General features: G+C 35.0%; 4 protein-coding genes across 6 annotated transcripts; 1 reads left to right on the top strand and 3 right to left on the bottom strand.

Annotated features, from left to right (window-relative positions):
• Positions 1-2,902: 2,902 nt before the first annotated feature.
• Positions 2,903-3,640, bottom strand: LOC117909323 (glycine-rich protein 5-like). The gene has a single exon (XM_034823319.1). It carries the CDS (start codon positions 3,584-3,586, stop codon positions 3,068-3,070), a length of 519 nt encoding a protein of 172 aa, XP_034679210.1. The 5' UTR covers positions 3,587-3,640; the 3' UTR covers positions 2,903-3,067.
• A 5,011-nt stretch (positions 3,641-8,651) lies between these two features.
• On the bottom strand, positions 8,652-9,122 carry LOC117908117 (glycine-rich protein 5-like). Its single transcript, XM_034821788.1, has one exon. It carries the CDS (start codon positions 9,120-9,122, stop codon positions 8,652-8,654), a length of 471 nt encoding a protein of 156 aa, XP_034677679.1.
• A 3,375-nt stretch (positions 9,123-12,497) lies between these two features.
• Positions 12,498-13,295, top strand: LOC117909055. The gene is made up of 2 exons (XM_034822961.1): positions 12,498-12,833; positions 12,929-13,295. The coding sequence occupies exons 1-2, from the start codon at positions 12,574-12,576 to the stop codon at positions 13,062-13,064; spliced, it is 396 nt and encodes a 131-aa protein (XP_034678852.1). The 5' UTR covers positions 12,498-12,573; the 3' UTR covers positions 13,065-13,295.
• On the bottom strand, positions 13,232-26,901 carry LOC117909054. 3 transcript variants are annotated; one of them, XM_034822958.1, is made up of 14 exons: positions 26,665-26,901; positions 26,409-26,479; positions 24,266-24,466; positions 23,829-23,926; positions 23,196-23,383; positions 22,890-23,071; positions 18,685-19,029; positions 18,524-18,588; positions 17,091-17,181; positions 16,799-16,955; positions 15,938-16,022; positions 15,773-15,842; positions 14,637-14,777; positions 13,232-13,694 (listed from the first exon to the last, which is right to left on the bottom strand). In XM_034822958.1, exons 1-14 carry the CDS (start codon positions 26,771-26,773, stop codon positions 13,371-13,373), a joined length of 2,127 nt encoding a protein of 708 aa, XP_034678849.1. In that variant the 5' UTR covers positions 26,774-26,901; the 3' UTR covers positions 13,232-13,370. The 3 variants fall into 3 exon arrangements, with proteins under 3 accessions (XP_034678849.1, XP_034678851.1, XP_034678850.1); XM_034822960.1 differs by having other exon boundaries at positions 17,091-17,139; XM_034822959.1 differs by having other exon boundaries at positions 26,415-26,479.

Raw genomic sequence — 26,901 nt, 5'->3', positions numbered from 1 at the left:
GACAAAAACACATGTTGTGATATATTTCTATACTAACTTTTATGTTTCATGATAGCGCTTGAGAAGCCGTTCAGGTACGCACTTTGATTCTCTCTTATGATTAGAGTTTCTTATTTGGCATACTATTTTTTGAAATCACCTAGCCTACCTAGGTATTCATGATCAACCATTTAATTGTCACCTTTCTCTCAACTTAGTCAGTAGAGACCTCTTTAGGGTTTAGAGGGGTGCCACCTCCTAAAGGTACCTTCCCAGTAAGTAACCTGATCCCCGAACCTAGACTCGGGTTTTTCAAAGACATGTTTTTTCCAAAAATTATGGAGTCACATTTTAGGGTTTTTATTTCTTGTTTTATTTTCCCTTTAAAATAAAAATAAAATAAGTGGCGACTCCGACTTTTTCCAAAATTAATTTTTCACAAATAGAAAAGCGAGTCTCGCCGATCGAGTGGGGGCGCACGTGAAAAATGCGGGTCCACAATGGTCTTAAACAGGCTTTGAGGCAGTGGTATCTGAAGTTTGATAGAATTATCATCCAAAATGGTTTTAAAGAGAATACAGTTGACAGATGCATATATTTGAGGGTTAGTGGGAGTAGTTACATATACTTCTCGCATCAAATGATTCTGACTTGTTGATTAAGACAAAGCACATGTTGTCAACCCATTTTGACATGAAGGATCTTGGTGAGACTTCTTATGTTTTAGGCATAAAGATTCTTCGTGATAAAGCTAATGGGGTGCTTAAATTGTCTCAAAGAACCTATATTGAGAAGATATTGAAGAGGTTCAATATGCACAATTGTAGTTCTACTAGAGCGCCAATTGTGAAGGGTGATAAGTTTTCAAAGGCTCGGTGTCCTCAAAATGATTATGAGAGAGAGGAAATGAGAACCATTCCTTATTCATCTTTGGTTGGCAGCTTTATGTATGCTCAAGTATGTACACGCCCTGATATTACGTTTGTTGTGGGCATGTTGGGAAGGTACTTGAGCAATCCTGGGAGTTAACGTTGAAAAGCTGCTAAGAAGGTCCTTAGGTATTTGTAAGGAACTAAGGACTTAATGTTGACATATCGACGCACCAACATACTTGATGTAGTTAGGTTTTGTGATGCTGATTTTGCTGGTTGTATAGATGATAAGAAATCCACTACAAGCTATATTTATATGATGGCAGGAGGAGCTGTATCTTGGAAAAGTGTCAAGCAAACACTTACAACATCCTCAACTATGAAGGCAAAGTATGTGGCATGTTATGAGGCTTATTGTCATGCTATATGGATGCGGAATTTTATTTCAACTTTGGGACTTGTTGACTCCATTTCTAGACCGTTGAAATTATTTTGTGATAATTCTGCAGCTATTGCTTTCTCTAAGAATACTAGGAGTATTTTTCGCTCCAAACATATTGATGTAAAGTTCTATTTTGTTAAGAAGAAAGTGGCAAAGTCTCTTATTGATATTCAGCACATGTCCACAAAAGGTATGTTGGCAGATCCACTAACAAAAGGCTTACCCATAGTTGTGTTTTAGGAACATGTATCTCAAATGGGGTTGTTGGGAGCCTAGGTTGCATTAAGTTAGTGGGAGCCATTTTTGGTATTGTAATATTATGCTATTGTTGGAAGGATTGTCCCTATGAATCAAGCAATGACGCATGTATGATTGCTATTGATTATTTGTTTTGATGAGATTCTATGGGACATTGATTTATGATTATGTATATGTTGTGATGTTTGATTATGTAGTCCAAGTGGGAGAATTGTTGGAATTTTTATGTGTGGACTTACATAATCAATGTGATAATGTCATAAATCAATGTTATTTTATTTTTTGCATTGTGGTCCATAATGGGGCTGGACACATTATTGCTTGATACTTATAGGTTCACCCTAATTCACTTGACTAGCTCATTAAGTCAAGTGGTCCAAATTGTGTGTGTATAATATGTGGTATATATGAATTATTTATTTATATATTTATATACACATAAAGGAAAATGGCAAGGCTTCTGTTTTGTTCTGTTATGTTTTCTCTTAAGGGTTGAAAAGAGCAAGTACTGCACGAACTCTTCAGAGCACACACAAGGACTGAATTTGGGTGTAGAAAGGGAAGAGCTCATTGAACCTGGATTTTCACACCATCACGCAGACACGCACTAAGCGTATCTTTGAACACCAATGAAGCACAGGAATCGCTTTCCATGGGATTAATCAAGGTAAACATTTCATAATTCCCAATTTTTACTGCATGCTTTAATGTCTACATGAGATCCTATGTGGTTTAAGATTTTTCATCAAAAAGTTGTCGTTGGTTGGTGGCCTAGAGTCTAGTTTGTAAGAAAAATATATAGGAAATTTTGGAATTTGCCACGTGATTCTATTTTGTTGTCTTCTGAAGGGAAGAAATGGAACGATCATTAATGAATCAAGTTTTCATCTGTTAGACTCAAAAACCTTTGGCTGACATTTAGTTTCCATTGGGCTACTACAAAGGAAGTTTCATATGTGGTTGGTCTTGTAGATCATTCATTTAGAGATATCATAATTTTCTGTCCTTTGATCATCGAGCATTCTTCTTAATTTACAGGTATTTTTCCAAATTACCTCTTCGCGCACTAGGGCTTCCCCTCCTATATCTTTGATGATTTTACTATTAGCATCATTTTTCGTGTCAAAGAAAAGGTCTAGGCATGTATGTGAATATTAGTTGAATTGACATATAAGAATGTTGGGCTAGGTTAACTTATGCAAGATGAGTCTTATGAACAAGATGAGTTTGATCGAGCTGTGGCTTGCTTGAATCCGGCAAGTTTTGGTGGAAGGAAGCTTTATCCGGATCCCAAAGAGACAGGGTAATAGCATCCATTTCTAGGAGGAATTAGGCATGATCACTTAAAATGTAAATAATAGCTTATGAGAAGTCATTCTTTCATTAATATTTGAAATAGAGGATTGAAACAAAATAAAGACAATGAAAACATCTCACAACCAAGAAACATATTGCAAACACATCTCGAAAAAGAGCCATGGAATATGGAAACACACACATAGATATCTTCTATTCTTTAAGGCAATCCACCGCCAACACCACCACCTGCTCCTCCACCGAAACCTGCACCAGCTCCACCACCAACTCCTCCACCTCCACCACCACCGAAGCCTCCACCGCCCCCTCCTCCAGCTCCCCCACCTAGGCCACCTCCAGCTCCAGCTCCACCTCCACCTCCAAACCCACCACCGGCTCCACCACCTAGTCCTCCTCCACCACCTAGTCCTCCTCCACCACCTCCACCAAACCCTCCACCAGCACCTGCCCCAAGCCCGCCACCTCCTCCAACTCCAGCACCCCCACCAAAGCCAGCCCCACCCCCAGCGCCAGCACCTCCACCCAAGCCACCACCGCCACCACCTCCAAAACCACCACCACCCCCACCACCTAGTCCTCCTCCATATCCAGGATGATGATGATGAAAGAAGTTTTTCTCATCCTCAAAAGAACCCTTTTGGCTCAGAAGCTTCCTGGCAGCACTCGTGGTACAAACAAGAGCACCAAAAAGCACAAGAAGAAGAAACTTAGAAGCCATCTTTGCAAGTAGAGTAGTAACAGCTGCGATGACTTCTGATGAGAAAAGAGGGCTCGAAAGAGAGAATATATAGAGGTGGTCAAAAGCACACAACTGGGATGGAGACGAGTAGATGACAGCTGAGAAGGCTTTAAATGCGATCATCTTCCCATCTGCAAACCGTGTTGAGACAGTTAATGACCCCAACTATCACTTTTGAAAAACAAGTCCAACCTTGCCCCACATCTGACCTCTCCATGTGAGTGATAAATCTTTTCATTGTATGGGATCCTGGCTTCAGAATTACACGGGTTTTTTCCTGCAACTTTAGGGGCTTGATTATCTTTAATATCTTCAATCCTGCGATCCTTCTCAAACTCTCTCGGATATGTGGCTCGTATAAGCTATGAGAAATAATTAATGGCACAACACATAATCCTTTTCTTCTATTGAGGACAGTATTAGCTGCATGGACGTACAATCCCAAAGAATATACAAAGGAGATTGAAGAAGTAAGCTCTTTTTACATTTTAAAACCCTAGTTTTTTGCCCCTCTCAAGGAGACTCCTATGTTAATGCAATGTCAGGTCGGCCAACAACTTAACAGCAATGCTTTCTCAAGATGTTGGACCTTCACTGTTTTCTTTTATATTGCCAGTTATACTTCTGCCAATCAGATAATAGTCGTCTATGTCCTGATTCCTTCATTTTATTGACCCGGATCAATGTGAAATTTTATTTTTTCTCAGATCTCCTATCAACAGTACTTAGAGATGAGTGCATATTGCAGATGCATGTGTAACTGCATTGTCAAGCAGATAGGTACCGTATTTGGTCCACTAGGCAGGAATGAGCTTACAGTCATGATTTGGGTTACCATCCATTGGAAAGTCTCTCAAATTCTTGGTCCCTATAAGATACTCCGATATTGATGTGACATGGTGATATGAAATTTCCTTTATATAGGATAAGGAAAGTTATTAGAAATAACTTTATAGATATTTAATTCATAAATTCGATAATATTGTAAGATGGAAATGAAATTACAAAGAGTATAAGTAGTAGATAAAGATGGATAGACCATACTCATAACCTAAAAATTAATTGTATTTGTTTTTATCCTGTATAAAATTCTTTATAATATAACGAATAATCTCTCTCATTTATCGATGTAAGAATGATTGGTCAAATCACGTTATATGAGTTGTTTTATCTTTGCATGTGCTCTTACTTACACTCTTACGATAACATTAAAGATTTCATATCTACATAATTATCAACTTACTACCTGATTGTAAAATCCACAATGTTATGTTTAATACTCAGAGGATTCTTTAAAAATTACATCCATCTTAATTATAGTGAGCATTGTGTTAAAAAGGTGGTGATGTACACTTTAAGACATGTAAAGGAAGACTTGCAGGTGTAGGGATTGGGCTTGACTTGTTTGGAAGTTTATCGACTGTTTGCCCCAATGATTAAAAACAATTTTCTATTTTTAAAAATAGAAAATTGTTTTCAAAAATTTATTATCCTGTTTAACTGTTGTTTTTTGTTTCAGTTTTTAAAAACAAGTTGAAATTGAAATTGAAATTAGTTTTTAAAAAATAAGTAAAAATTGTTTTCACCAGTTATTAAAACCAAAAGAAAAACATTGAGAAATTTTAAAAAAAAAAACTATAAAAAGTAAATAAATTTGAACATAATGTCATTTTTTTCCTCTCTTCACCATCCAATAATAATATAAAAAATCTTTAGATATGTTCGTCCTTCAAATTACATATGTTTTTTTTATCTTTTAATTTCTTTAAAATTTTTCATCAAGCAAATAAATTCAAAATCAAACCATATTGGATACATAAAATTTATTAATTTTTAAAAATGATTTGAAACTTAAAGATTAATTTAATTAGTATTAGAAAGTCATGGAATTTAATAACATTAAAAAGTTATAAACCAAAAAATTTTTTGAATAACTTTGCATATATATCATATTTTTGCAATTTTTTTCACTAGGTAAATAAATTTCAAATCAAGTAAGACTTAATGCATTGGATTCATTAAACAAGTCTACTAATTTTTAAAAATAATTTAAAACTGACATAATGATATAATTAATATAAAAAATTTATAGACAAAAACTGGTTTAAAACGATTCTATTGTTTCTCTTCTATATAGAATTATAGTTTTTTTATTTTTTTTCACTAGACAAAATTCCAAATTAAATGAAACTTAATATATTGAATTCTTTAACTTAAAAATAATAATTTAGAATTCAAAAAATAAATATAATCACTTCAAAAAATAATAGATCAAAACTGATATATTATGAATCATGACTTCATTGTTTCTCCTATAAACAAAACTATATTTTCTAAAAAATTTCATTAGATAAATAAATTTTAAATTAAGTGAGACAATGATTAATAACTTAAATTAATATATATATATATATATATATATATATATATATATATATATATATTAATTTTTAAGAATAATTTAGAATTCAAAAATTGATTCTTAATTAAGTATTAAATATTTACATATAATAAAAATAAAAAATAAAAACTTTGTTCATTTATATGTTAAAAAAGTTCAAATTTATTTGTTATCCATTTTAAATGAAATATTATTAACAATTATTATTTTTAAATTATTATTATTCATTTTTAACAAAAGGAATTAATTATGCTTTTAAAAACATGTTAACATCCCTATTTTACTAACATATACTAAAATAGCATATTTTTTTAAGAAAAAATTAATTTATTATTTATTATAATATTACTATTCATGTTTACTAAAAACTAATTAAACTATTTTTATTTTTAATAAGAATTGAATTAAATTTAATTAATATTACATAAATTGAATTTAAAATATTTTTACAAAATAAAAAGAAAAATTTTATTTTTAAAAACAACTTATTCAAACAATTTTTTTGTTTTATATTTTTAAAACAATTTATCAAACACCCTTGTTCTTTGATTTAAAAATAATTTTTAAAAAATAAACATCAAAAAACATATTGTTTTTTATTAAGATATATTGCTAGTTAAACAAAACAAGATAGAAGTCAATGTTTTCTTGACCGAATCAGTTATTGAACCAAAAAATTACTAATTTACAGTTCAATGGTTGGACAAGTGGTCGAATTGCGGTCAAACCGATGATGTCATAAATATATTATTAATATATTATATAAAAAAATATAAGAAATATATATAATAGAAAATTTTAGTAATATTTACTTTTATAAAAAATTTGATATTTCAAATTAGATGATAAGGATAAATATAAATTTATTAATATTTAAAATTTTATTAAATAAAACATATAGAATATTTAAGTATCAATATATATTTAAAATGATAGGAAACTTATAATATTTAATTTTATCATGTATTTTATTATTTTAAAATTTTAGAAAATTATCATATTGAATAATTTATATTATTTTCATAGTATCATTAAATAATTAATATAACATTAGGAGTTCATATTTATTATATTTATTCAATGGTTTTATATGGTGGAAATAGCAAAAAAAAAAATCAAAGTTTATATTATTATTTAATTAATTGTACTGTAAAAAAAATAACCAAGTGATCGGGTGGCCTAGTGGTTCGTTCTCTCCTTTGTATAACATGCGGTCTGTGGCTAAAGTCCTCTTGGGTGCAAAAAAATTATTTTCTTCATCTTCTCATCAGTCCCACATCGAGATAGAATTTAAGTGCTCCTTAAATACCTTGAAACAAGAAATTAATCGACATGTGCTTAGGCAGTAGGTTTCTTTTTATCAAAGGAAAGTTCATTTGGGCTTTGGGCGTTAGGCGTGCGACGACCCAGTGGAGTTTCGGGTCAGCTAGCCTAATCCGGCTGTTGAACGGGTTAAAAGGGGGCTAATTCAATGGAACTTAGGTTCAAAGTCTAAACAGTTTGATTCATCGCTATTTCAGCCATTATGATTCAGCATTAATCTTGTGTAAGCCTCAGAATAATAGTAGCAAAGCAATCTGATTTTAGTACTTTTCCAAATTTGATCAAACTTGCATGTAAAAAAGTTGAGTTGCACGTAACAAAAAAGCTTTGACAAAAGTTGAAATATGTAAGTATAAGTGAACTGGTTTGTATGAACATTCCTATCCTTTAATTTCCTCTCCCAATTATATAATTATTTCTCATACCCGTCTTAAACCCGGAATAATTTTGTTTCCATCCTACCTCGCCAACTATATCTCCGACGTACCTCTAACTCCCATTGGTCATGTTCCTTCTCCAAGGTCATGAGTTCCTATAGCTAGCCCTTGTACTAGCCTTGACATCAAACTCACCACTGCCACCAGCCCCCTCACCAACATTGCTTGCATTAGCGTCACATCTAAAATTGTTGTCTCCCGCTAGTCCAACCTTGTCTTCGATTTCACCATCTCTGACATCTAAAGTTCCAACATCGATGAAGACATTTAAGATATATTTTGCATTTGGGCATTCACCTTAATAGCCTCCAACACCTTAAAAGTCACCATTGCTGTCGTCTCTAGCATTGTGTAAGTCTTCGACACCATGGAATTTTTTCCATCTCCAACATCATACAAGAAGAGGAAAAGAGTTATGTGCAAAAAGAGTATAGGAGCAACTCTTAATAATGGTTAGGGCAAACGTTTAATAATGGGGTAGGAGCAACTCGTCCTCAACCTTGATTAGAGTATGAAAATTTTTCCCAAACCCACCCCATCCCCAATCATCACCTTCCCATACCCGTCACTCTAGGGACGGGGCGGGCTACCCGGATTACCCATGAAATTGTCATAAGTTTATGAAAAAGCACGTGCTTTGTCTATTCAAGCACATGGAATTTGCACAAAGTTATCTCCTGCACCAAGATGTTTAATTTTGCGATGTAAATAATAACAGAGATTTTATTCCTTTATTATGATTTAGAACGAACTTTAGACCAAGCGAACAAGGAAATGGTTTCATAACACATAAAAACACTTCATAACTCAGACAAATACATTTTGGTAAAGAGCCATGGACTGTGGATATCGCAACTTATGGAAACACGTATCTTTCTTAATTTCAAGGAAATCCACCTCCAGCTCCTCCACCAAATCCTCCGCCAGCTCCACCGCCAAGTCCTCCTCCTCCACCTCTACCTCCACCTCCTCCGGCTCCCCCGCCTAGGCCAGCCCCACCTCCAAAGCCACCACCAGCTCCACCACCAAACCCAGACCCACCACCTAGTCCACCCCCACCACCAAATCCTCCACCGCCACCTCCACCAAGCCCGCCAACTCCTAGACCAGCACCCCCACCAAAGCCAGCTCCACCGCCACCTCCACCAAGCCCGCCAACTCCTAGACCAGCACCCCCACCAAAGCCAACTCCACCACCACCTCCACCACCTAGTCCACCACCAAATCCAGGACGACCAAAGAACGTTTTCTCATCCTGAAAAGAGCCCTCTTGGCTCATAAGCTTCCTGGCAGCACTAGTAGTGGCACAAACGAGGGCACCAAGAAGCACAAGAATAAGAAACTTGGAACCCATCTTTGCAAGTAGCTATAATTCTTTGATGAGAAGCAGGACCTCAGAATCAGAAAATATATAGCGCTGAGCTTGATACGGTGCAGATGACAGTTGAGAAGCTTTTAAATTTGCTTATCTTCTCATCCAAAAAATGGCGTTGCAACAGTTAATGCACCCATCTTATACTTTTGAAAAAGAGATCCCACCTCCGTCTCCGCATCTGACCTTGATCTCCAACTTGCTGATCACTTTAGCTTCATGGCAGGCTTTTGATCCTGCATTGCATGCGTTTGGCTAGGGTTGGGCGGGCTTTACAGGGATTACAATGATCGGGAGCCATGAATCTCTCTTAACTTGAATAAACTACAATAAAGGAAATTTTATTCCTTGGGTTAAATGCCTCCCCATCTTATTTGCACAAGGATATATACAGAAACATCTTAAGATCTCTCTTTCCTATCTTCAAGTATTTTCTATGTATTCAGTGGATGAAGTGAATGTTTGTACGATAATCTAGTCCCATTTATTCATAGAAATTTGAAGAATGAAATATTTGTCACATGGCCGGTTACAATATATTGATAATAAATATATAGGAATACTATTAATAACACGATTGTTTGACATCTCCTATCGTAAGAAGAGGCTGCAAGATGTGAGGTGAAATGTCGTATCAAGGGGAACATCAAGATAGATTACATGACTCCCCGGCCGAGTGGAGTGGAGTGGAGAAGAGTAGAGTAGATCTAACATCTATTGCACTCTCCCAAACAAATCCTCCAATGAATGATACATCCTGAACAACCATGTTTGTTATCTTCCCGGTTGGGAAAAGGGCAGTGGTATGAGCATCCACATGCATTGGATGCATCTTAGATGGTTGTCACTGAATAATATCAACTGCAAACTATGGTTTTTGTGCATAAATATGCATGGGAGACCATAGCTAATATACCACTGCATGTAGTTTGGGACCCAATCCCAAGGATGGCTAATCGGAACACCATCCATTGCTAGCTGCTCGTGAAAGATGGCTTTCACCAATCTAAGAGACCGATAATAATTAAGAGGAAAAAAATTCTTTAGTGAAGATTGGGGAGGAGCTAGGTGAAAGATCCATCCCTCCTTCAGTTGATTTGGTATTTATAATGTTGTGGATGTTAAAGGTGTCATTTAGACTATGGCACCAATTTCACAATTTATTTCTAGTTTGTGTTTTCGAGTTATGTTTGTAACCCGACCTGTTACATGTCACTTTTTGCTTGACCTGCCATATGCTATTCTTGGTTTTGCCTTTTCAAGTGGTGTTTTCCTGCTTGACCCACTATATACCATTCCTAGCTTTGCCTATTTGGGTGTCATCAACTTTTCCTTTGACAAGATGTTTTTAAATTTGTCATTGGTTTGTTGGAAAATACTAAATTACCATACCCGTGCTTAAGAATTAACAAATTAGATTAAGATACAAGAATACAAACAAATGAAATTATGATATAAATAAATAAAATTAAAGTATAAATCATGAGACTTGAAAATATATATATAGTATCACTTCATTATCGTTCGGTGCTTTTATATTACCTATCAAAAAAAGTATCTTTCAATACTTTGGATAGACCTTAAATTGTTCTGTCTTTTTGTTGTTGTTTGCTAGGTACCTATCAAAAAAAACATCTTTCAATACTATGGATAGACCCAAGTTATTCTATCTTTTTGTTGTTGTTTGCTAGTATCTTCAAGTTAAGGCTCCCTTTGACCTAGTCATAATTAATGTTAGTGTACTAAACCGGTTAGTTTAACTTAACAATTTTATTTCAAGCTTTCTTGAATTCAATTCTTCATACTTCTTAGGTTTTATGTTAGCTTTGAAGGCATGAGATTGTTACTCATTTATTCACAAGGTTGTTCAAATAAGTAGGATTGAGTTTTTTCATAATATAATATAATGACATACAAAGGCATAATGTAAGCTTAGATGCAAAATGTGTTTGAAGGTGAATTTAAAAAATTTTAATAAAAAAAAAAGAAAGCAATTAAACAATCCTATACCTTAAGCATGCACCATTATTCGAGAGCGTGCAAGCACTTTTGCTAAATTTTGTGCAAATTTCCTATATTTGTCAACTTCCCAAATTTCTTTTTAGTTAATTTAAATGCTGTTCTTAGTAATAAGTACACCTATTAGGTGTGCTTTCTAATAATCAAGTACCTTATAGTATATTTATCTTTACAAATTCCAACACTCTTATAGCTCATACATTGTTCAAGTTTGCTCATGATATCACATCCTTTTAAATCATTGAGATGTTCACTACAAAGTATGTGAACACTATATCGTGTAACATTAAGCATTCAGACTTTCAAAGTAAGTGAATTTGTTTTGAGGTCGATCAAGCTATGGTTTTTATATTTACAAGGTTTTCAAAACTTCGTAGATGATTTTTCATGTACATTATGTGTCAATTATGGGATTTTTTTTTACTTTATTTATTGATTACATAAATTGACCAAAAAAGTAATAAAATCTAAAAATTGATCAGATTTTGGGCTATAAGAATAGAATACCTATTCAAACCCACCCCCCTTCCTTTTCTCTCTCTAGGTAGTTTCATGAACCAAGATCCGCACCTTCAATTGGTACCAAAGCAAGTTAAATTTTAAAAAATTAAAATTTTTTTTATTCCAACTTGATCTTGATTCTTGGAATAGCAAAAGATGGGGTCATCACGTAATAATCCTACATACTTTGATGGAAACAATTATTCATATTAGGAAATTTTTTAAAAAAAATGCAAGGAAAATGAGTTCAGAATACTTTTAGCTACATACTCATCAACTTTCTAGACATTTGACAATTGGAAAGAGACATCTGATAGGTTTGAAGAAATTTCACAAGCTCAACGACTTTCATGGAGTCGATAACCTTGCCGTTATTAACCCATGACTTTTTACACCTAAAAAAATTAATAAATATATATTTATTCTTATCATTCATTTTGGTAATATAATAAAATATTATTATTTTTTAATCTTATTTTTATAAATAATTTTAATTTATATTAAATGTAAAATAAATGTTTGTCATGTTGTGGTCCACCACGGTTCAATTAGTTCCGAACCAATAACGGTTTTTTTTAATGACCAGTGGGATTTTGAAAAGAGTAGTGCCCCTCGTGAGGGGTAAGAGAAGAGTCCCACGGTGCAAGTTGGGTACAGTGGACACCAGCAGCTCATAATTTTAGAATAAGGCGCGTGTCACCACTCACTCTAGAAGCACGTGAGGGTGTCAATTCATCTCATTTCCCTCTGCCCAAACACGTCCTAGGCTCTTAAACGTTATCCTATCCGCCACATACACATGGATGGAAGATCAAATATGTATGCTGTAGCCTGTACCCACCAAAAAAATTTATCAGAAATTGAGAAGAAGAAATTAAAGAACGCATCCTTCGAACTGCTAATATAATTCAGAATGAGATGCATCTACTGTCAATCTCTACGCCTTCCATCACTCCCACACCTCAAATACAAACACCAACTCAGAACACCTAGACAGCTTTGGCTCTCCAGCTTCCAACCCGCCAATCTTATACGGAGCCAACACGTTTCTCGGCCATTTCCTTTGGCAACCAGGCCTATTACCACAGTGCCTCTCGCTCTTGGTTTCAATTCCGGTCTTGGTTTCGATTCTCCAGCCAACACCGGTGACTTGTCGGTCTTGATCCAGACCAGGTTAGCTCTTAAACACTTCTAACTAGTAAGTAGAAAATTTTATCAAATGCCCAACAGATTTCACGCTAAACATTTATGCTTTTCGACAATTACAGTGCGCTACTTTTCTTTGCGTACTGGCTGGCAAACTTTGTCGTGCCAGATATAATCTCCAGGCATCTCGGATTGGATAAGAGAGGCGAATCCGAGGAGCCTGATGGTAATAATCCCTTTGATGACGAGAAGAGGTAAGGCTAATAGCTAATAGCTAGTAGCTAGTAGCCCCACCATGCAGAGAGATGCCATTGTTTTGGTGATATGATTTTGGTCATGATTTGCCCATTTTTCTCTACAATATGTAAAGCAGACATACTTGACTACTGATTTCTGCAGCAACTTGAGATCAATATTGTAGACAGTAGACACCAAAAGCTTTTTATATTTCTTCATTCCTTTGGAAATCAAACAAGAAAATTATTACAATTTTTTTTGCTAATGGAAATCTCATTAGCTGGTTGTTTCAAAATATATTACAATTATCAACAAAATCATGTATGTTCACACAATCGTCCAATCGTTTTCTTCTAGAGGAGGTTTGTCAGCAGTAATTGTGCTGTCAGGTTTAGGAGGCTTCTTCGAAAATAAAGATGACCTGCCATCAAACATATTAGAGAATGGTTGCCGGATAGGGTTCTCTTCAGAGACATTTTGGTCTTTTGATGCTGGTTTTCTTGCTGGTCTATCTTTACCACCAAAGATCTGAGCAAGCCTCCTAAACCTACGCTTTGGTTCATCTGCATTGGCAACCGCCTCTTCTGGTTGCTTCATGATCTTTAATATTTCCTCTGGATGGAGCAGCATCATCTCCACGGTTTCATACACCTATATCAGGATTATTTCATAATTTTAGTGGCTAAGTCATCACAATCATAGCAATGTTTTCAAGAACATGTCTTCAAAATAAAACAAACCCAATAGCATTTGAAGGCTAGCCTAGCTGCTTCTGTTGAGTTTTGCCTCATGTTGTCAATATCACTCACAACACCCCAAATCAAGAGAGTTTGTGCTGCAGATTGCAATTACTTCAAAACAGCTTTTAATCCATTTGGTGTTGTTTTTAAAAAACACTTCGAATATATAAAAACGTTTTTTGTACAAAAATCAAACATTTGAAAAAATTTAGGAAACACTTTTAAAAAGTTAAGAAATTACTTGTAGTACTTACTGAAGAAGCACTTGATAAACGATCCTCCTAAAAACACTTCTAAAGAAAATACTTAAACAAAAAACACTTTAAATAGAAATGCACCCAAACACACTCTTAATATGAGTACAAAGTTAATTGTCTAGGTGATCTCAAAGAGTACCCCTGGAAGGGTGTCCCCCCAACCATGGGCTTAAGAGCTTGACAATTAATAATGAAGCAAGGAGACTATTTTCTTTGAAAATAAGATCATTCCCATTCTCTTTAGGTAGATTGAACCTTCAAATGCTATGGAAAAATAAAATAACAATTTCATTCTCATGGGACGTTTGAAACTAACCCATTTGCTCCATTGGACTATCAAAAATGTGATGACTTCTGATACTTGGAGCTTTAATGGATAGGCATCCTATTTGATAAGGCTTTCATTCTAGGCATGTCAGGGAAGCACGGATAAAATTGACAGTATATATGAAAGAAAACAAAAACCATTTGGTGTGTATATTGTCGTCAAGTGTGTACTAATGCTTTTCTGGGTCCAGGAGCTATGCATCAGAGACCAGCATAAAGTAATTCCCAACCAAATAAATTGATAGAATCAAGTCACTTCTATAACCTACCTGGCAAAGATCATCAATTTTGTCAATCCAGGTGCCTCTTTGACAAGTAGCAATAGTGTAGTCTTTGCACTCATGAAAAAGCTTTGACAAATTACTATTTGTGGAGAGTGTGGCCTCGGCAATTACAAATCCCAAACCAAGCTGAAAATCTCAGAATATAAGACACCATTAGCAATGTAAGAAAGTGGTTCTCAAGTTCAGAATTTGCTGCTGAAGCACAAGCTACCAACATTCTGTCAAGTTTCAGAAGATGGGAATAATATCAATGATTCTATCCAATGGCTATAGAAAATTGCAGCATCATAAATCAGCTCAAAATAGTCCAGGCTGCCTAAGCAATTTCATGGAAGAATGACTTATATGGGCACCAAACTTCTAAAATCTAAGGTCTTTCCCTTTAACGGGGGAAAGATTACAGTTGAAACTGAAGTGTTTAAAACATGGTCCCTACGGATTTCCCCAAATGGCAGATGTACTAGTATTTTTAGCAATAACTTATAGTGGAAAAATTGCTAGGTCAGAAAAACTGTCTAGAAACTTGATAAATGTGCAAGTAGAAATAGCAAAGAAGCATCTATCCAAAAAATGAAAAAAGAAATTAGCTAGGATAATACCCGGTCGAATGGGCACAAACAAAGCAACAGGTTTATACTTAATTTGGCAAATTTCACTAAAAATATTAAATAAATAAATAAATAACTTTGGAATATTTAAGCACAAGGCAGCACAAGTACTTCACACTCTTGGGTTTTCTAAATAAAAAGTTGCATTTTTTCAGAGGAAACTTGGAATATCTATACTTCATTTTTTTCAATAATTTAAGAGTTGCTAGTGTACATTATTGAAGAATTTAAGAGTTGCTACTGCAGATGGTTGAAGATAATTAAGCCTTAAGGCTTCACGGAATCATGATTCATGACATATCACTTCACTCTCAAAGTCACATGAAAGACAAACACATTAAAACCCAATATGATTTAGTGTTTCCACAAAATTATAGTTAATGATACTTCTTGGCTTTTAGATATTGATTCACAAGTAACGTACCATAGTAAATTATCCTTATGTTATCAGCATAAAACGTAGTGAGAGTGAAATAAGACAGTGAATTTAGTAAGATTGGCTGAAGAACTTACTAAAGAAACAAACAGTTGTTTAAAAAGATCAGAAGGTGGGATGTCGTCTAGGAAATGTAGAATACCTTCCCTGCAGAAACAATGCAACATAATTCTAGTCAGAAGGCTCTGTTGCTTTGGAAAAAATTTAAAACAGTAACATCAATAGTACATCTTCCAACTCACACGGCCAAATCCTCATCAAAGAGGGGTGCTTGTTTAACAGCTGGCAATGGTTTGGCTGTCTTCCACAGTTCACACCACAAATTACCTAAATATCAATGAGTAGTCATTTTATCAGAGCAATCTGTTAATGTGATTCCAGATAAGTTCAGCAAGTCTACTTATAGATGCCTCTAAGCATAACATATAACCATTTTATTATAAAAAAAAAGGGTCATCAATATATATAGAATTTAGGAGGTGTTTGCTAAACACTCCTCACATGATGCACCAACACGAAAAATTAGGGCCGCCAAGAAATCAACTCAAACCAACAACATTGCCATAACATCAATAGAGACAAATTAGCATTAGTATTGGCCACCAAAAAAATCTGCATCAGCTTCAGATAGATTCTGTTAGAATTACTCCAAAAATGTTATCTCATATGCCATCAGCAACCAAAGAACCGGAAGACTTTGTTTTTATCATTTTATTCCCATTCAATAAATTTTTTTCTAGAAAATACTGCATATCTGCAGTTTATCTGCTAATTTTCATTATCCCAATAAGCAAAATTTTTAATCTGTGATTTGAATAGCCAAACTGTGCACACCTGGAACACTGAAAGAGTGCCAACCACCTAGCCACACAATCATCCAGCCTTAAAAGACTGCTGTACCAGAATTTGGGAACACTAAGTACCTAGGTGGAATGAAAACCAAAGGTAAAGAACTATGTACATGGCCTGGAGAAAGAGCACTAGCAGTTTAAGATATTAACAATCATTTCTTATAAATTTGTAAATAGAAGTGTTATATTGATATTTTTTATTCTCCTTCCACTGACTTACAGCATTGACTGAAATATAGTACAGTAATATACCTTCCTTGCGCATTCTACTACTGAGTTGACCTCTTGCAGACAATGAATCACCTCCATCAAAGGTATCTTTACACTCATCACTAGGCTCAGTATCAGTCCAATCAGGGGGTGAATGCCATCTCACAAAATCTTCTAAAATAGATCCAGGATTTGCAGCCTAAGACATGATAATTAATAGAAGTCAGTCAGATTGATCCTTGCACATGTTTTTTTCTTCATATATCAAGGCAAAAAATCAGCATCTAGAGGATCAAGAAATATGAATAATGTTTTCTTCACAGTAAAACTTCACCTTGAAAGCCTGCATGTCAGAAAGTAGTTGAGAACATCCAGCACCAACACTGAGCATAGGGGAAAAAATGAGACAAATTGTCAAAGAATGCCTAGATTAAAGGAACAACAAAAAGAATATTTATCTTTAGTAGAGGAAACACTTGCTTCTTCTAATTTTAGAAGGGAAGAGCATTATGGAGAAATGAAAAGAAATATCACAACCCCTTATAATCTTATATACATGTTTATCAATAAATACAAACATATGATTGTGAATACATGAAAGGATAATTCTCTGATATGCCACATTCATTTTATGATTATACTGTTCACATGTTTAGTTACAACAGATTGAAAAATTCATTAAAATTAAAAACAAAATTAACAAAAAACATTAATGACTCTAGACCATAGGTTAACTTAGAACACGATAATCAGCACCAGAAATAACTCAGAAAGAAAACAAACTAGATATAGACAGATAATTAAAGGGAACCAAAGAAAGGGGGGAAGTTTTTCGTTATCATCCTTGCATCAGAAAAATAATCTACCATACAAACCCATTTCAGGGAACAAAGTTCCTGTCATTTGCTGGTTTTGAAATGAAGGACATAGGATCTGAGGTCTTTCCAAATGAAAAATCATTGTTCCCATTTGTGTTAGATGTCATGAACTTGCAGAAAGCCACTCTGCCAATAAAAACCATAAAACCTACTCCATTCTCTGTTTCTGATACTTCAACCCATTTTACAATCCCTACTTCATTCTCTCAAACTAACTGATAAGTAACCTAAATCTTATGATTTACCAATCCTTTTAACCGCATATGATAATCAGTATATCAACTGTCATAGTGTCATCCACTAAACTGCACCACACTGAGTTTTGGCCATAACTTGCCCACAGAATCCAAGGCTCATCAGAATCCAGATAAGCTCTTTCCAAGATCGCCAACACCATCAAGACATTATTCCATAATCTCACTGTCGACCTTCTCTAACCATTGCACTTAGCACGTTGACACACACTCATGTTCCCTTCTGAATCCCAGCTAACAGCAATTTTAAGAGACAGTGAACCCTTTACTCAAGATTACCATCTTTTACTGAAGAACTACAGTGATAGGTAGTTCAAATACTTTTATAAGCAATAAGATGGTTAAATACTCGATGCTTCTTTGCAAATATTTGGTACATCATTGATTGTAACCGATTGTTAACCAAGAGCACATTTCAAAAGTCCTCAAATTCAGTAGTAATATTCATATTCCAATAGGGCCATTTAGAACATGTTGAAACACCCAAAAGAACATAAATTTAAAAGTATTTTCTAGAAACTACATGGTTAAAGGTCGAAGAAGGAATCTTTGGGCCAAAAAAATACAAAGACATAAATGGCTATGGATCTGAAAATAGATGACCAGGTTAACCAGCATTTACTTAATACACTAACCTCCCTGTTCGTAGAACAAACTCCTCTGTTTCTTTTATAAGATCTTCTGTAAGCAAAGGTCCTTCCTACAATTGTACAGATGCACATAGATCAAAACTGGGTAACCGGAGGCAATTTTCTAGAAAAGGAAATTGCTGTTTAGCATGATGTATTAACCAAACCTGGGTAACAGGGACATAGATTGGTTCACCAGTTTCCAACATCATTAAATTGTCAGATGGGCGACCAGCTCCCAATCGAAGGACAAGTTCCCCAGTGCTAATTCTAGCATATAAAATAGATTTTTCATCAACCAGACCTTTGGAAACAAAAGGCTCTTCGATGTTTGAACCAGCTTCTCTTATTACAGAGTCTAATGATTCAGTGGCAATAACATGGCGCCTTTTCCTGGAAATACAACAATTAATAACCTGCAACTGCTGATATAAAAGACAACAATTTAGATCTGGAATCTCATCCAGGGGGATGCCAGGTACATATTGCTCCTCAGACCAAAGTTTTCTCAGCTGCAAGTGTGAAAAGGTTCAAAATGCTTTGTCAGCAGAAGATTAATGATAAAGTAGGATTTATGCATCTTATATAAAAATGTGTCAATTTGATAAGTTTGAAATATACTTCATATTAAAAGAAAATGCAGACTAGGAAATATCACATGCAGGAGAACATGCACTGGTTGAGATGGGTTAAAGAGATCATCAAGGAATTCTCCACAGGAAAATATAAAAATAAAATGCAAAGGTTTTTAACCTTACCAGCATAAACTAAAGTTGTCAGTCAGGACAACTTTTTCAAGCAAGGTATGAATCTTCAGAAACATGATGGCCATAAAATTTAAGGACATTTTTTTATTTAATCTTCATTATGGATGTACAAATTCACAATATCATACAAAGGCAACCACAAAAGACACTAATAGTTGAATTACTTAAGGCCCCAGTTGAACAATAAGATAGTTCAAAGGAGATGACCAATAGGACCAAGCCTACAAATTCTTTATTCATACAAGAAACTTAATATTGTATGTAAAGGAAAAGAATTGGTTCTTTGTTTGTGAATGCTATATACCTTATTTGGTCAAGGCATTAGCTTTGTTAAACAGGCCCTTCTAGGAAGATAGATCCTGTGATATGGGTAAGAATAAGAAAATCTTTGGAAAATGGTTATTAAAGTAAGATTTGGCAAATTCTACCCAGTTAATGCATTCAAAATGAACTCATTGCATGGTTATGGAGTTGGGAACAAGCATTTTGATGATTTACCATCACTTTGGAACAAAGTCCACTTTAAATTGGGTCATAGGAATCATATTCCTCCAGCAACAAGGTCTACAATATCAATATCCAGACCTCTTCATAATTGCAATGAAGAGAGAAGCTACCATTACAGAGCATATCTAGAACATCAAGATTGGCAATGCATGTTACAGCTTTCAGAAGTAGCATTAAGGAAGGAGAGCATGATACTATGACTAACTAACTGAAAAGATTCTTTGAACAATGGATATATTCTGTAAGGTCATTCTTTGAATATTTGAGAGGCTATGAGACACCCTGCTCCCTTGTAAAGAGACCAGGATGTTCACAGTTTTTTTTTTTTTTTCTTTTGATAGGTAAATGAAGATTGTATTAAAGGAAAAAGAAAGTATACACAATGTATACAAAGCAACCAAAGGCCCAAAAAAGTGCGAAGACAAACCAGCAACCGTCCTTTACAAAGAGCTGAACTAGTCCACAAAGTCTACTAACAACAAACAACCATTCTCAATATACATTCTAACCCAATCCCAAAAAAGATACAAAAAAGAACTTTTCACTGTTTGATCCAAGCTTTCACAATTATCAAAAGCCCTCCTATTTCTCTCTCTCATTATCAAAAAACAGGCACAACGGAGCAACCTTCTAAGCCTTTTTTCTCTTCTTTTTTTCCCCAAAAAAGGAGTTGCGTCAACTCAAGAGCAACCTTCTTACTAAAAAGTGCATCACCTACTGTACACCAAATAAACCAAAAATCAACTGCCAAAAGATACTTGCTTTCATACAATGAAGGAGAATATGATCACCACCTGTCTCTTCTTCTTCTAAGCTGATTTTGGCTCAAAATCCTAACACAAGTTGCTTCCTAAGCAAAGAAACTAGCTCTTATAGGAACCCAAGAATTCCGAATTGTACCGTAAAGAAACAACTCCGCACTCCTGCTTGCTAGGGAAGAGTAAAATGACTTAACTAAAAAGTTGTTGCCCTTTATCTCCAACCACACCATAATATCATCAGTGCCCAAACAAATGGAGTGATCAAACAACCTCCCAAAAAAAACATCTACCTCCTCCGACTTCCATTCATATAGTTGTCTAACAAACCTAGAGCCCCCGCTACCACCATCTTAGACATCAAGCAACCCAGCATCTTTTAAAGAGGCTATAGAATAAAGATCCAAAAATGAATTCCTAAAAGCCATGTCCCCACACAACTTGTCCTTCTAGAACTTCACTCTGTTCCCAAAACCAACTTTAAAGTTCGTTTTATCTTTGAACGCTTCCTAATCACTTTTTATCGCTTTCTATACCCCCACTCTATACCCTTCTCTCACTTCTTTAGTGCACTACCCCCCTTCTTCTAACCTGTACTTACCTATGATTTTCCATTTCCAAAAATGATTCATTTCACTCACAAATCTCCAAGACCATTTTCCTAAAAGAGCCTTGTTAAAGGTGGAAAAGTTTTTGAAACCCAAGCCTTCTTTCTATTTTTCCAAACAAAACAATAGACCAATTCACCAGATATGACTTATTGACTAAAGCCCCCCCTTAAAAACAAAAGTCTCTTTGAATCTTTTTTAATCTAACAGCTACCTCTTAGGGTTGACAAAAAGGGACATGCAATCAATCAATAAGCTGGATAAGGTACTTTCTATCAATGTCTGACATCTAATTTTTTGAGATGTTGTCTCTTCTACAAAGCAAGCCTTTTCTAGAAACATTCTTCAACCCCTTCCCAAACCCTAGAGGACCTGTAAGGGGCTCCCAGAGGGAGACCTAAATAGGTGGTTGGGAGAGCACCCACCTTGCAACCTAAAACCTCAGCATGCTCCTCCATATTTGAGACATCCCCAACTACAATCAACTCATTTTTCTCCATATTAATCTTTAGCCTTGAAATTGCCTCAAACCACATGAAGACCCAACGCAGGTACACTCTAACTTCTCCTTACTAGCATCACAAAGAATAAGGATATTGTCTACAAATAACAAATAGGAGACCTCCACCCCCACATCATCTCTTCCTTTGACTAAGAAGTCATCAATAAAACCCTATTCATTTGCCCTAATAAGAATACGGGAAAGAGTCTCCATCGCCTAGGTGAACAAACAAGGAAACAAAGGATTTCTTTGTCTCAAACCCTTGGAGCTTTGAAAGAAGCTTGAAGGGGATCCATTTACCAAGATAGAAAAACATATTATAGAGATACACCATATGATCCACTTAACCACTTGGAGCCTACCCCCATTTTTTGCAAACTACTGGGACAAAACTCCAATTTACATGGTCATAAGTCTTTTCAATGTCAAACTTGCAAATGATTCCTCTCAAATTGTCTTTAAGTCACAAATCAATGGCCTCACTTGCTATCAAAACAACATCCAAACTTTGTCCCCCTGCCATTTCTTTTGCGCTCAATCTTGGATAACATTGTAATGGTTTACCAGTTAATTTCTAGAAATTGAGCCATTCCAAACCTGCACCTATGATGTCAGTATCAGTCAATAATTATTAGCTTTATTATTTCTTTTTTTTCCTAACTTACTTGATCAAGGTTAATTTGTAAATTTTAGGGTACAATTGATAATTTAACTTTCATCTTTGATTGGGAACCATTGCAGTCAAAAGTTTTATTGATGTGGAAGCCACTACATGGCCCATGGGTACATATGGAAAGAACAAAATCATCTTCTTCTTAGGGTAGGGAAGAATTGTCAGTGTTCAGGATTCTCATTTCTGCTCTCTTGTTACTATTTTGGCGTTTAATTTTAGAGGCACTTGGGGCAAATAAAAGTTCCTGTCATATTTATCCCTGTTATCGCTGTTATGATGTATCAATTTTATACCCAATGGAATACATAATATTCTTTATTAGAAAAGACAACTTTGAATTTCATGAAACACAGAATTCTCCATCATGCACAGAATTACATGTTCTTACGAGAAGTTATTCATAAAAATAAGCCAGGTGACTTGAATTGTTAAAAAAAATTCAATTAAAATAAAATGTAGAACCAGCAACAAGAAATGCGAATAATTGAATTTTTTGTCTTTTGTTTTCAGCAAGTCATGCGAGTTCAAGTAATTTGGATTCAATAAAATCAACTTACTTCAGCGACAACCCCACACCAAAATATTGCCATTTTTCGCAGAGTCTTGAAGTTTCCAATGACTTCAGAAAGCTTAACGACCAAGCTTTCAGGAGGAGCAGCATGAATTTCTCTAGGCAAAGATGTTTTGGTAGCAAGTGTCTCCGCATCAGAGCCAAACTTCCTTCTGAGAAAATCTCCCTCTGCGAATATCTTGCAGATATTACAATGGAAGTGAAAGATCACCAAGGGATAAAGCAAAAACTAAATATGGAAAATTCATCCTAGGGGAAAATCCTTTGATCAGTTCATCAAATATGCATCTACCTGCATCAAGCAGCAAATGGATCAAAGAGAGAACTTTCTCATTATCACCAAACTCAGATGTAGGCTTTTCCTCACGAAGCACTAATGACTTCACTGCAGAAAGACTCAAGCCTGCTCTCTCTCTGACTGGTGAAGAATCTCTTGATGACACCATAAGATCTTTCATTGACTTAAACTTCTTCCCGGTCCTGAAAAAAGGGTTCCCAAAAAAGGAGAAAAAAGATTGACAAAGAAAGGTTATATAAACAGCATCACATCCATGGTGCAAAATTTTTGGGATCAATATTACTTTACATAAAAAAGCAACTCTGTTGTGATCAGTAACTCAAATATATTATGAAAAGAAATACAAGAAGATTATGACAGGATCAAAAGCAAGAGCATTAAAGATGGTAATCACAATTGAATCTAAAAATCACCTGGATATGTTATTAATGAGTCAAAGAATGGGAAAAAGACTATAAGAATAATTTTGACCAAGCATTTGAAACTTTTATACAGAACACAAAAACAAGTACTACACCCTTCATCTATGAGTGTAGCATGTCCATTATGAAGTTTTGACAAATTCTATCCAATTTATAAGCAAAACAGCTAAGGAAAAAAGGTTGCCAAATGGCAATAAGAACTTACTCAACGGCTACAGCTAATTGTTTAATGACAGATGATGGAGGAATGTTATTCACGTCGATGGCATTAGAAACTTCTGCAAATGAAAACACATCCGAACCCTGAAAGAAACAAGTCCCATCCATCAGAAATTTTTATGTTCTTTTGAGCTAAAATCCAGAAAAGGTCAAGAAACATTTTAACTGATCCACAAATAATAACCGCTCTAACTGTTGATCATAGATAATGACTAAGAACATTGTAGATTAGTTTATCTACCTCGCATAAAAGTTAATCACGATTGCTAGGAATTAAATTCAGATTAACTTTAAGTTAACCATGTGATATTGTTGATATTCAATACATTATGTAAAATTTGTTGGAACCCACAGTTGAATTACTAATTTCAACAAAAGTATATGATTACATATGCATCACATCTCATGTACAATGTTTCTAACCTTTGCTTCAGAAGTACTTTTTGGGCTCTTTGGGTACAAATTTTCATCAAAAATATGAAAGGACATTGTTGAATTATCAGATTTCTCAGTGTTGTCAACACCTTTCTTCCCTATTCTGATATTCTTCAATCTGTCATGCCAATCTTGCTTAGTCACTTTTTGTGGAGATCTCCACCTTGTATGCTTCCGTTCATGATTGGTCTGAGGAAAAAAAAATCAGAGAACAAGTATATGATGCTTGCCTTGTGATTTCAAATGAATCTATGTTTCATCCCAAGGTATATACATTGGATGCAATAACAATTTGCACACTATAACCACCTAGAAATCATCAACAATGAATTCAAGGTCTGACAATTTGTACAATTTGCACACTGTATACAAATCAAACCTCAATGTTCTGTCTGGTTACTGAGAAAACTAGAAATCTTCCACATAATTAATGCAACACATTATAATGACAAATTAAGGTATTAAACAATAAAATTTTAAATTTCTCTCATGTGCTGCGCTGCTAGGTTGGTGACAAAATAAGAAAAAGAATATTTAAATTTGACACAAACTGCTTTTTGCTTAATCAGAAGAACCTTGAATTCCTTATACTAGACAAAGATTGAAAGTTCCCTTATCCACTGTTCGGTTGTTGAGGAAACGTGGTAAAAGTGAAGAACAGCTGAAAAAATGGACAAGAAAAAGATTAAAATTCAAAACAAAGTAGTATTTGCTTCATCAGAAGAAACTTGCATTCTCCAATGCTCTGCCAGGTTGCTGCCAAGAAGTACAAAAAGCAAACAAATTCAAAGAAAATGGAGAAAAAAGAATTGAAACAAAGTAATTTCTGCTTAATCAAAATGAACTTGCACTTCTTCATACTTGTGATATCTCACATAGGATAAGAAAAAAAATTCCTACTGCTATATATGTATGAACTTCTCTTGACCTTATAAATGCGTTTTAAAGTCATTAAGGCCTTTTTGGATTCAAAACGGACAATATCTATACAATTGGGTGAGAGTCGTTACAAATGGTATCAGATTTGATCTCAGACCCTGATGTGGGTCTCTATATGATCAGCCCCTTAGAGGTGTTTGTCTATTTAACCCCGCAATCTCGTGGGACATAACGAGGATGTTGTGTCTGCATTGAGGTTAGGGGGTTGATTGTGATATCCCTCATTGAATAAGGGAAAAGTTCTTAGAGTTATATATGTACACATTTTAAAACCATGAGAGCCCCTTTGGGCCAGAGTGGATAATTTCTAAACAGTTAGGTGTAGGTCATTACAATACTAAAGTGAAAAAATATTCTCATAACATCAGTTTAGTCCTTGAAAAATACAAAAACCAGAGGGCTGATGACTATGGACAAAAAAAGTTAGAATTTGAGTTTAAAAAAACAGTGCTTAATCAGAAGAACCTTGCATTCCCATATCTTAGACAAAGATTAAAATTCTCTCAACCTCATGGTTGCCGAAACAATGACAGAGAAGAACATAATTTTTAAGGAGGACTAAAAAACAAAATCTGAACCAAGTAATGAGTGCTTAACCAGTAGATCATTGTATTCCCCGTTAGACAAAGATTAAAAATTCTCTTATCTCCTGAGGTTGTTGAGAAAATGCAAGCAAAGAATTGCTAAGAAAATGGGAAAAAAAATTAGAAAATTGAACTAAGTAATATGTGCGTAATCAGAAGAGCTTTATATTCCTGTCTGTTAGACAAAAAGAATCAAAATTATCCTTATCCCCTGTGGTTGCTGAGAAAATGCAAGAAATGCAAAGAATTCTTAAAAATGGAAAAAGTTAAAATTCGAACAGGTGATATGCGCTTAGTCATGAGGCCGTTGTATTCCTCTCTATTAGACAAATATTCAAAATTCTCTTATCCTTCGCCTCGTTGCTAAAAAAACCCCCACAAAAAGCAAAGAAACCAACACTTCGAATTCGGATTCCCATCACGTGGGACCCAAAAACCAACGACGCCGCCGAATTAACGCAACCTTTTCAATTTTCTTGAAAACAAACCAAAAACGACACAAAAGGAAAAACTCAACTTTTTCCCTCCGTTTCTCGCCAAACAAACAAGATCTTCCAACTTCGAGAAAGAAAAAATACATGTGAAAAAAATAAGAAAAACTTATCTACCTTTACCTCAGCATTCTTCTTCGACAATTCCGGTTCGGATATTTTTGAATTCGACGATTGCTTATCAGAATCTACCAAATTGAAACGAATAGAACCGTTCAATTTCCGATTCGACAAAAATAAAATAAAATAAAAAAGTAAAATAAAAAAAAAAAAGTAAAATAAAAAATAAAAAACAAAAAAAAAATGAAGGAAAAAAAAACGGAAAATTGAGTGCAATGAATAAATCAGAATTATGGAAAAAAAAAATGCGAACCTCGATCGCTTTTTAAATCGGATTTGATGTCTGTGAGGACTCGCTCCGCTTTCGCTGCCGCAGAATGGAGGGCCGTCCTCGCTTTGGAGACAAAGGAGGGCGCCTCCATTTTGTGCGCCGGGAGTGCGTAGGTTAATGGGAGGGGCGCCACAGACCCAGGGACGGAAATGTAGGCATATTTGGAGGGAGAGAGAGAGAGAGAGAGAAGGGAAGATGATGTTGGAGAGTTCTGTGTAA

Source organism: Vitis riparia, chromosome 19, assembly GCF_004353265.1.
Source record: "Vitis riparia cultivar Riparia Gloire de Montpellier isolate 1030 chromosome 19, EGFV_Vit.rip_1.0, whole genome shotgun sequence".
Lineage (NCBI taxonomy): Eukaryota > Viridiplantae > Streptophyta > Magnoliopsida > Vitales > Vitaceae > Vitis > Vitis riparia.
This window is presented reverse-complemented; position numbering and strand designations above follow the sequence as displayed.